The following is an 11,536-nucleotide window of genomic DNA, read 5'->3' on the forward strand; positions in this document are numbered from 1 at the left end:
AAATAACTTTTTTTAACACAAATTACTTAATACATAAAACTTTTTTGCACCTTTTTTTTCGAATATTGCACATAAAATTTGAAATTTTTATCTCATTTGTATGCTTGTAATTTTGGTTGTATCAAAAAATATTTAAAACTTTTACAAAAAACAGTTTTGAAATTGAAAATATTATTTTTTATAACGTATTTTAAAGGAGCTAAAATAATTTCATGAAACAATATATTCAACAAGTACAATTTTATCACTTCAAAAAGCAAACAATGTATTAGAAGTTCAGGTACTACCTTTACTTAAACTGTATTTAGATTTGATTTTTAAAAAAATTTTATCGATATGTATTGAAACTATTGCACTTAGTAAAGAACTTAGTTAAAATATTTATTTAAATTGGTTTTTATTGTACAAATGTGTTGGTTTCAGCTTTCAAACAATCAAATGATGCTGATATTGTGAATGTTTTAGTCCAAACGAATACTTTCCATTTCTTTTGTGGACATTTGCCTAAAACATGACAGTTTAGTTATTTTTAATAAAAAATTTAAACTCAACATATATATAGTAAATTTTAAATTGTTGTAAATTAAATCAACAAATAATTTAAGAAAGTTAAATAGTTTTTGTAGTCTTATTTGTAAATATGTATTTGTTATTTAAGATTCAATATTATGATAGCGACAATTGAACATAATTAAATAAATCCTCAGCTAGTCTGTGTATGAATTCAAATTAGTTTTTATAACGAAACAACATAAGTTTACAAAAAGAATCTGTTTTTCAAACATAATCTTTAAACTATATCACTAAGTAAAACCAATTTAATTACTCACTTTATTTATATTTTACCATACTTTTTACTACTAAACATATAAATATGTAACTACAAGTTTTTCCTTATTTTTTAGACTTTAAAACTTTTTTAGAAACATAAAATTAGCATATCCTTAAGTTAAGTGGCTTTTGAAGTTCGATTGTTATAAATAATAAATTAATTATTCATTAAATTTTTTTACGACATACTTGTTGACTTTGTTAAAAACTTTCTTAATAAAATTTATAACTTTACAATTGATTCTAAATTTCTATTATTAACTGATCAATAAAAAACTCATAAACATAAGCGTTTAGAATAAACACATACATATTTATTGAACTAAAAAAGTTTTTGCAGATAGCAATATTTTGTGTTACTGAGAAAAGTTTGAAAATTTTATACAATCTGAAGCCAGAGTTTTCTCTAACTTTTTTTCATGAGGCCCCGTTAGGTTAAATCAAAAAACTATGGCCCCTTCCAACAAGATTTCTTAAAAAACTTACTTTCAATACGTCTGAAACTTTTTTTTTTGCTCTTTTTCATCAATTCCAGAATATCTAAATGAGTTTCAATTTACGGCCTTATAGCGCCTTAATTTCTGAAACTTTCCCACAATATACAGTAAAAGTTTCAAAACTACCCTTAAAATACGCCTAAACGTGTGTTTTGCTCTTCATCGTGAACTTACACCACATTATAATTCAAAAAAAATTTCCATTAGACAATATTTATTTGAATAATATATTTGTTTAGGCTTTTTACAAAAAGTGATGTAATTGTATTACCCTGCATTAAAATTTAATCTAGCAGTCTATGGATTAGCTTGGTGTCTTGTTACACATAATTTAATTTGACATCAACTTAAATACTGGTTGCCTGTATTTATTTAGTTTGAGTTTTTCAGTGTGGTGATGGCTTACACAGTAACACTTAAAATCCTAGTAAAATATATTCTTTACTTGAAATTTAGACAGGAACAACTTAAATTTTTGAACTAAGTTTTACAAAAAACCTTAAAGTAATAGTTTCTAAAGCTACTACATAAAGAAATTAAATACAATTTAACTTTACCATACTTTAATTAAACAGAACTTGGACTTTTGCAATAAAAAAGTCAAGAATTTATATTTTAAGCCCGAACTATTTGTGTTATTGTAAAGTTTGTGTATTTTTAGTTTTAAATAAAATGTGATTATCTAAATTTTTAGTTAATTTTAAGTGATTTACTGTTTATGGATAGAATAAAGTAGCTGTAGTTTTTCTAGTTCTATTTTTTATAAAAAAAGAGTAAGTGTATTTGGATTTTATATAAATAACAAATAAATTTGTTAGTTTTGTTTATTGCTGTAACTTGTTTTTTCCAATTTGGAATTAAATGTCATCATGGTTGAATTTAGGAAGTCCACAGTAAATACTGTGTCTGACACCAAAAGATTTTTGAGGAGCTTGCTTGCCAGTTCGGTAATACTGAAAAAAATCACTCAACTAAAAACTAGAACTTTAAAAGTTTTTCTTCTCAAATTTTCTACAAAACAAAATTTCTAACAAAATCTAAACTTCATCTAAATTGTTTTAATTATTCTATGATACTTTTCTATTTTCTTGTTTAATTTTATAAAACTCATTTTTAAACTAAACCTTTTGACTCAGTCAAAAAAACAGTACAGAATAATATTGATGAACTACATTTTTAAATGATTTACATGATCAAATAAGCACAAACAAATTTTTCTACTTAGATATTATTCTAAAAAACTATTTATTTTATCTTACTTCTTCGGGGCGATGTTGACCAGGTCCTGGACCAATAGACTTTCCGGTTGGCATGTAATTTCTGGAGGTCATGCTGTACATTGGGTCACAGAATTTATTAATACAAGACTTGGTTGGCCCATAAGCTGCAGGACCGGGGGACTGAAAAATATAAATAATATTAGTGATTGAGAAAGTAGTTTTTTTGACATATGCAGACTTTATTTTAGTTAAGGATTGTAATTAAATTTTTTCAATAATTTCATTACTTTATTTGTTACAATTTCTTACAAAAACTCTAAAAAAAATTTGCTAATTATCACACAAAACTGAATTTAAAAGTGAAAAAAAAAATAGCTTTTTACATTTGTCAATACAAAAATGGAAAATTTTAGTAAACAACTTGGTTTCAAACTACATAAAAAAAGTCTAATAATCTTTTCATTCTTCGACATAAAATATTAACAACAAAAATGACAATAAAAATTCAAGACATAAAAGCGTTACTAAATTAAAAAACATTAATATTTTATTAAGAAAATTTTCTTTACTGTAATACTCATGCATATTTAAACAAGATTTTGAAAAAGCTGTTGAAGTATCACACTTTACATATAAAAGTTAAGTTAAATTAAAATTTGTTTTCAGCTTAAGAAGTTTATAACTTTCAAAAGTTAAGATTGCTTTTATAATACAGAAACATTTTGAGCCTTTACTTTAATTTTAAACAAAAAAAAACTAAATTTAAACATAAAAAACTAAAATAATACTAAGTAAACAAGCTTTACACACTTCGTTATTAAAAATCTTTTTTTTTACGTAAGATTTTTTAAACACCTTATTTCAACTATCTTGAATTTTATAAGATCTTTATAATATTTTCTATCACTTCAAAATAAGCTAATATAACTCTGTTCAATATTTATAATACATACTAACTAATTAGAAATATTTTTTAAACTGTGCGAATAAAAGTTTTATCTAAACTTTCTCAATAAAAAATATTCAACTATCTGACCTTAAATTTATCTTTAGTACTTCTTCTAGCATACAAGGAATACTTAGGAGCAGATCCAAGTAAGTCTCTCAATCCGTAAGCAGCTGGTCCTAAAAACAACAAAAAACTCAAAAACTTTAAATATTAACTGTTCTTAAAGTTATAACTTTCCTCCATAACTTTTATTAAGTTTTTGAAAATAGGTTAAACAAAACTGGTTAAAATGAACTAGCTGTACTAAATAAATAAGTCTATTAACTCTTTAATAAATAGATATTAACAAAATCCACAAGATTAATTAAGCTAAAGAATAAATACTCTGATTTAGTACTCCTAACTTATTAAGTATATTCCAATTATCTATTATTTTAGCAAAATTTGGTAACTTAACTTATTTTTTATACTTATTGCTACATTTTAAAACACATATAAAGAAACAAAAGTAAAAGTTTTTAGCTTATACTAAAAAAATATTATTATTAAAAATACCCTAAAAAGTTTGTTTTCTAAATTAAATTATACAAACAAGAATACACAAGTCAATAACTTACTAACTTTTTGTTAAGTATGTATGTTATTCAAGATTTGGTAAACTTAAATTAAAATAAAGTGCATATTTTTCTAGAATTTTAATCAAAAATTTTGCTTTACTCACAAAGTTTAAAAAAATTCTGACTAAATATACAATATAAATTCACTCAGTAGTAAACACTTAAGCTTTCACATTTCTAACAGACATTTTTACAGTCAACACTATACATGCAATTGATATGTAACTGACTTTTTCATCTATTTTGTAAATAGACTGGTGTTTAGTTCTACCACTTGTAAAAATACAAGATGTTTTTTGCATTACACAAGGCAATTTGTAATCTGCTGCCCCTTTTGATGACATTTATCAAACAATTTAATTTTAAAAATGTAAATGATATTTTAGCAGCATACAAAAAGTGTAACTACCGTAGAACTTTATATTCATATTACTTATACAACTTGAAAAAAATTATCAGGTATGATAATGTTTGTAATTAAAATCAATTTTAATCAAAAAAGTATATAAAGGTACAGTCAACTAAGTTTTTTACAAGTATATTTATTAATTTAATTTATTTAGTTATGAACTTGTTTGTTCTTAAAGTTGTTTTGGTTTTATATATAAATTTAAAAAATTTATACAGCAAAACTTTAATAACGTTTAAAAATGAGACGAATTGAATTTTTATTGATCAAAATTATTTGTAGAATTAAAAAGTATCAAGTAAATTAACAAGTGACAACTAACCAGGACTGTGGTCAGCTTTGGACAGTCTGGTCCTCTCATGAAGTGTGTAAGCTGGTGCCATGAATTTACTACTTGGTCCACACATCTCAGGCGCGTATGTTCCTTTAATAATTATAAGAATAATTGTAGTATAATAAGTATAATATTATACTTTCAATTATTATACACATAAATATCAGTTCATTATAAATTAAACTTTGAAAATATTTTAATTTACTAAATTCAGATTATAATTTTTTTATCAGTGCAATTAGAAACTGTAGTTACTTTTGGAGGCAGGTATTTAATATAACAAAAATACATCTTCAAAAAAATTGAAAACATTTAATCTACATTAACATAGAAATAATCTATATACTGATATTTTGCAACTGTATACCTGGTCCTGGATTATTGTAAACTTTCAGGTTTGGAATCCTTTTCTTTAGAGTGAACTCAGGGACTCCATCTTTTCCGTATCTTGTGAAATTCTTCTCAATTTTGTAGATGGGTCCAGGACTTCTCCAATGTTCCTTGTGGTGAGTCCTGTCTCCAAAGACGAAAGCTGGATTTACCTGCTTACGAATATCATGGTTCTGTTTACCTGGAAATTTTGAAAGATAATTAAAATGTTATATAAACTTACTAAAATAAATAACTTTGAATAACTTTTATTAAACTAATGTTATATCTACACTTGCAGTTTTTAAAAACATTAAATATATAAATGAAAATATTTGTTTTATAAATAATAAAATATCAAAATGAATTATAAATATAAGTGGTACTATAATAACATGTGAGAAAATTAAAAAAAATGTATAAATTTAAAAATTACATTTGTTGCTTAACATCTATTATCAAACTAAATAATTAAAATTTCTTACCAATTGAACCAGGCAACATGTATTTTGGTCCAGGAGAATTGAACATGGCAGCAATTGGACCTCTTGGTCTGTGAGGTCTCCATGATCCTGGGTAATTGTCTACCATTTTAGGGGCTTTTTACCTATAAGTAAATCTTTATTTTGATAAAAGCTCTTTGCTACAAGAATATAAAAAAGTATTTAGATAATGTATTGTTAAAATGTTTTGTAAGGATAACAGTTTTGTACTAAATTTGGGGAGCTATACAAAATGGGAAGGTGTCAAATATACCAAAGGAAACAAAGAACTTTCAACATTTTAAGTAATAATATTACTCCTTTTGATAATAATTTTCTTAAATTGTTAAAATAAGACTTTTTTTAATAATGCAAGGATCATGTTCTAAATACTTAAGGTCAGTTTAAAAATAAAGGAGAAAATAGAACTTTAATAAATTTCAAATTCTCATGAAAATTAACAAATGTAAAAAGTATGCTCAATAATTTTATAAAAAAAACTTTTTATGTAATAAATAAATCTTATATCATAACAACAAATTTTCACTGTACTCTTTCATTAGTAAAATAACATATGTTTCTGTGTGTTAACAAACTTCAACAGAGCTTCAACTTTCAAAGATAAATACTGTAAGAAAAGAATAGAAGCTAAAGTATATGTATATTGTATAAATGTATTCTTTTCTTATGATATTTATTTTTTTACAAAGCTCTGTTAAAGTTTGTTAACTTCTAAACGCACAGAAACATATGTTGGTTTTATAAAGAAAGAGTACTGTGATAATTTTTCATAATTATTTATTTCAGTAAACTTGCTTCACTAGGATCTCTATTAGCAAACAATTAACTTTAAATTTTGAATATTTATATCTTATATTATAATTAATACTTTTATGATCCAACACTGACATATAGTTTATACTTAAAGCATTTATACAAGAGCCAACTATTATTTAAATAAACAAAATGTCATTAAGGCCATAAGGGGGTCCAACACTTTATTTTACAAAAATTAACTTTGGCTTTTATATGAAAGCTAAAAGTTCAAACTACAAGTCAGTTTTTATAGAATTCAAAAATATCATTTAACTTTTGGGATATCTTATTTTTTGTAAAAAGTTTCCAATACAAGCCTATGGACCGCAAAATTTTAGGAACTATTTTCTTGGAAATTTTAAATATCACTAAAAATCTATCTCCTCCTTCATTTTTTCAAGCAATCTTCTTCAAATTTACAGGAAATGTTCCTTATACTAAAATAAAAAAAATTTACTAATAAATTTTAATGATTAATAAAATAAAAACTTTATGACAAAAATAATTAAATAAATATTTAAAAATATTAAAATATTTTTTATTATTAAAAACTAAAGTCTAAAGTAGCATTTTTTGTTATTGTATAAAGATTAGACTGGGAAAGTATGAAGAAGATTGCTTGAAAAATGCAGGAAAAGATAGATTTTAAATAAAATAGTCTTTTTTGCTGTTTTAGTTTTTCCTTCCCATAGGGAACCTATTATGCGGCCGGACTTTGACTGGACATACCTCAAAAAATAATTCAAGTTTTTTAAAACAATAAAAAGCATCTTAAAGCTTAGAAAAACTCTATAAAATAAGGTCAACTTGTAAAAAACAAGGCTCACCCCCTATGGCCTTAACTGTCTTACTTTTAAACACATTTAGTACATACACATCCAAATTCTAATTCATAATTAAGGCCAAAAGGAAGTCACCTTGATTTTCACAAGTATATCTTATTAGAGCTTTATCTGATCTATCACAGATTTTTAAGGCCATAGGTGGAAAAGGAGGTAAATAACTTTCTTCACAACTTGATATTGACTTTTACTTAAGCTACAAGTTGCTTTTTACAGATTTTAAAACATTCAAAATAATTTTTGAGATATAGTGGGTCAAATATGGAGAATATAATAGGTTCCTTATGGGAGGCCAAAACTAAAGATGCAAAAAAAGACTAATTCACCAAAAATCTATCTCCTACTACGCTTTTTGAGATAATTAGCTCTTACTTTCAGGAAGTGTTCCTTGGACTATTTTGAAAATTCTATTGTAAAAATATTTTAAAAAAAATTTGAAACAAAAATAAACAAAAAAAACTGTTTTTGTTTTTTTTGTCAAAAATTATTGTTACTTTTATATTTTTAATATTTCAAAATATATTAGATAGCTTTTTAGTGATTTTTAGTTATTTGCTGTTTTAGTTTAAGTCTCTCATGTAGTCTCTGACTCTGATTGGCTATGTCTCAAAACTATTTTAAATTTTTTAATTCTGTAAAAATCAACTTATATCTTAATTAAACCTTATCAGAATAAGATCAAGGGTAAAAAAATAATGATTTACACTCCCCTGCCCTTAACTTAGCTACAAGTTGCTTTTTACATATTACAAAAAGACAAAATAACTTTTGAGATATAACCAGTCAAAGCCAAAGAGTACAATAGGTTTCTTTTGGAAGGAGAAAACTTAAACAGTCAATATTTAGAAAATTTTGTTGCAACAAAATTAAAGAAATAAAAACTTTTAAGATAATAAAAAAAAATGTTTTCTTTTTGTTTTATGTCATAAAATTGTAATTTTTTAATTTTTTTAATTAAAATTTATAAAGTCCTTATAACAAAATTGTTTTAAAACACATAGAAACTTTGAACTATAATATATGCTTACAATTATTCTGGCTTCTTTATCTTAAAATCCCATAATGAAAACATTTGAATGTTTTATAAATGATAACTAAGACTAAAGTCAAACAAAATTGTAAAACATGATATCTTTTTAATTTTTTTTAAATAAAAATGTCAACAAAAATATACAGTAGTGCAAGTTTTGTTCATTGCATAAGGAACTTATACAAACTTAACTGTATGGATTTGTTTTTTTTAATCCAAAACTTATCTTTATAAACTATGAAACATTTGTCTTAAAAGTTTTCTTTTAATATTTTAAGTCCCAAAAAAAATTTTTAAAGAACAAAATTCAACAAAAATGTTGCGCAAAACATTAGATAGGCTAAAGATAATACTTATAGTAGTAGAAGCTTCTCTTAGAACAAAGCAAATGTAGATGTTTTAAGGAATGTTTTTTAACATATTTTTAAGTTTAATATTTTAGAAAATCCAAAACTTTTTTCTTAAAATTTTCAACAGTTTAGGTTCTTTAATGATTAATAGAATTATCAAAATTCTATAACTTTCCATGATTGTAAATTTGTATCTACATATAATCAGCTAAGAGAGGTTGTAAATTGTTAAATAGTTGGAATATAAGCTTAATTTATAACTTTAAAACAATGATAAAAATATTATTATACTTCAGTTTTTATATGAAAACTAAAAAAATGTGTCAAAAATACAAAATTATTTTAAAATTGATATAAAATTCATTTATGAAATTTGTTATTTTGGTTTTAATAAAATGCACACTAAAATACACCATTGAAATTTATATTTAAACCAACTTTTTTTTTAGCATTTAAGTTATGTGTTGTGTCAGAATAAATACAAACTAGTTAAGAACTTTTCAAACTAAAATAAATACACTTTTATTGGGTAAAGGCTAAAGAAGTTTTGAGTTTTGAAAATGTAGTAACAAATTAAAGTTATTATGATTCCGATGTAATTTTTGTTTTTATGCAATAAAATAAAAGTTATTTTTAATATATTAAAAATAATTAAACTCACTTATTTAACAGAAACACAAATATAATGACTCCAAACAGTCAAAAGGGCAAAGGCTAGAGCTTGCTAATAAATAAAACAAACAAACATGAAATGTTAAATGTAAATTATTTACTCTGTCAGTTGGTTACTATATGATGACAATCAACATCTTAATTCTAGCTGTTATAAAGTGATTCAGTTAGAGTCAGGGCAAACTAAGTTTTCAAAAGTGAAGTTTAGTTTTACAATATCATATAAGGGTTCTGTACTGTTTAACTTCGCGAATTTCACCGATACCTTAAGAAAACAAAAAAATACAAAATAAAATCTAGACGAAAACTGAAAAATATCTTTTAAGCTGTTTACTGATAAAGAATAGATTTTTGTTAAAAATTATTGCATTTTCATCTAAAATGTAAGGAATACAATCAAAAAAAGTTTTAATAAAAAATGAAGTCATAACATAACAAAATACGCTTGTAGAAAAGTTACAGCTAACTAATACAGAAGCAAATTATTTAGTACAGTATTACTATTTTTATTTCATACACTCTGGTAATACTAAATTAAAAGTTTGCAAACTTAAGTTAAGTTCAAAATAAGATATATAATTAAACTTTTAAGTAATATGATTTTAGATGTTACTATAATACGTTAAAATTTCATACGCCGCATTCTAAATTGAACAAGTTTAGAATTAATTTCGTAGTGTTATACCATAGATAATTTTAACTCAATGCTTTTTACTTAAATTTAAAAAATTATAAGCTTACTTATTATTAGTTTTACTTAAACTACAGGAATTTTGAAAACTAAACTGAGTATAAGTAGTTTAAATTTCAGAAACAAGAAAATAATTTTAAAGTTCTGCAACATGCTCGCTAATAAAGTAGTTAAAAACACTTAAATACAAAACTATTTTATAAACCAATAACCCTTAGACGTTTAATACAAAGTTTTCAAATTTGAATGTAGACCAATGTTTTTTATAAAGTCTCTTTAGTTAAAAAATAAATTGGCTCCTCTAATTAGATTTCTCGAAAAAAAACTATCCTTATACACGCTTAAGACCTTTTTTTGCTGTTCATCATGAACTCCAGAGTGTATAGTGTAAGTTTTAAGTTATGGTTTCATGCCCTCCCCCCTTTTGCAGCTTATAACCCTCTAACTTTCTAAAATGGCCCACTTTGGCAAACCTTGGTCAGTGTAATTTCAAATTTTTCGTAATATCTAGTGTAAGTTTCAAAATGTTTCTCAAACACAATTAAGACCTTTTTCATATTCAATCACGCCCTCCCCCATTTTTGTTCTTTTGTAGCTTCTTGCCCCTAAATTTCTGAAATGGCCCCAAAGGGGAGTACATGGCCCATTTTTGTAAACCTGGCATAGACTTTTTACTTAAAATAAGAAGTTATTCTAGTAACAATAGATACATCATTCTGAAATTAAAAAAGTAGTGTTAGCAAGGTAAACCTCAAAAAATCTAGCAAGAGAGTAGTTTTCAGATGTCTATGATTTTATAGCAATACAAAAAAGCTTGACGTCTAACATTAAAACATACAAAACTTAAGTAAGTTTTCAGAACTCTTAATTAATAAGAGATAAGCTTTACCTAGATTAAACAATTTTCTTCAGTTGTACAAAAGTTTTTAGTGCAAAGATTTAAAAGCTACACTTAATTTTTAGTTTAAATTAGTTGAAACATGTTTTGTGTGATGTTGTGCTTTGATGACATATGAATAGCCTATAAACTTGTTAATTACCGTTAAAAGAGTAAAAAACTTCATAATAAAAATAAATTAACTTTTTAACAGAAATGTTTTAGAATTTTCATTAAACGTTATTAGCAAAACTTGATTAAGTAATTTTTTGACTTTTTTTATATATTTTATGTAGTTTATTTAAAATTGTAGCCAAAAATAACTAAACAAAAAATCATTTGATAAAATTTTTACACAATTTTGTATATATATTTAGTTTTGTTAGAAAATTTTTCAGTACTAGCTTGTTTACGAAAAGAGTATTAACGGATTTTCAAAAGTTGCAAAAAAACTGTTTAAATGCGTACAAAAATTTTCAAAAATGTTTACACTTTCTATTTAATATTAATTACTTTTAATAAGTTGAACTACATTAAATTTTACTACTAA

At 24.2% G+C, this 11,536-nt stretch overlaps 1 protein-coding gene across 1 annotated transcript; it reads right to left on the reverse strand.

Annotated features, from left to right (window-relative positions):
- Window positions 1-349: 349 nt before the first annotated feature.
- On the reverse strand, window positions 350-9,513 carry LOC145844230 (ciliary microtubule associated protein 1A-like). Its single transcript, XM_082951601.1, has 7 exons — window positions 9,408-9,513; window positions 5,712-5,833; window positions 5,225-5,428; window positions 4,846-4,947; window positions 4,345-4,445; window positions 2,588-2,728; window positions 350-504 (listed from the first exon to the last, which is right to left on the reverse strand). Exons 2-7 carry the CDS (start codon window positions 5,815-5,817, stop codon window positions 427-429), a joined length of 732 nt encoding a protein of 243 aa, XP_082807727.1. The 5' UTR covers window positions 5,818-5,833; window positions 9,408-9,513; the 3' UTR covers window positions 350-426.
- Window positions 9,514-11,536: the final 2,023 nt, after the last annotated feature.

The sequence above is a fragment of the Thalia democratica genome, chromosome 9 (assembly GCF_965202585.1).
Source record: "Thalia democratica chromosome 9, ktThaDemo2.hap1.1, whole genome shotgun sequence".
NCBI lineage: Eukaryota > Metazoa > Chordata > Thaliacea > Salpida > Salpidae > Thalia > Thalia democratica.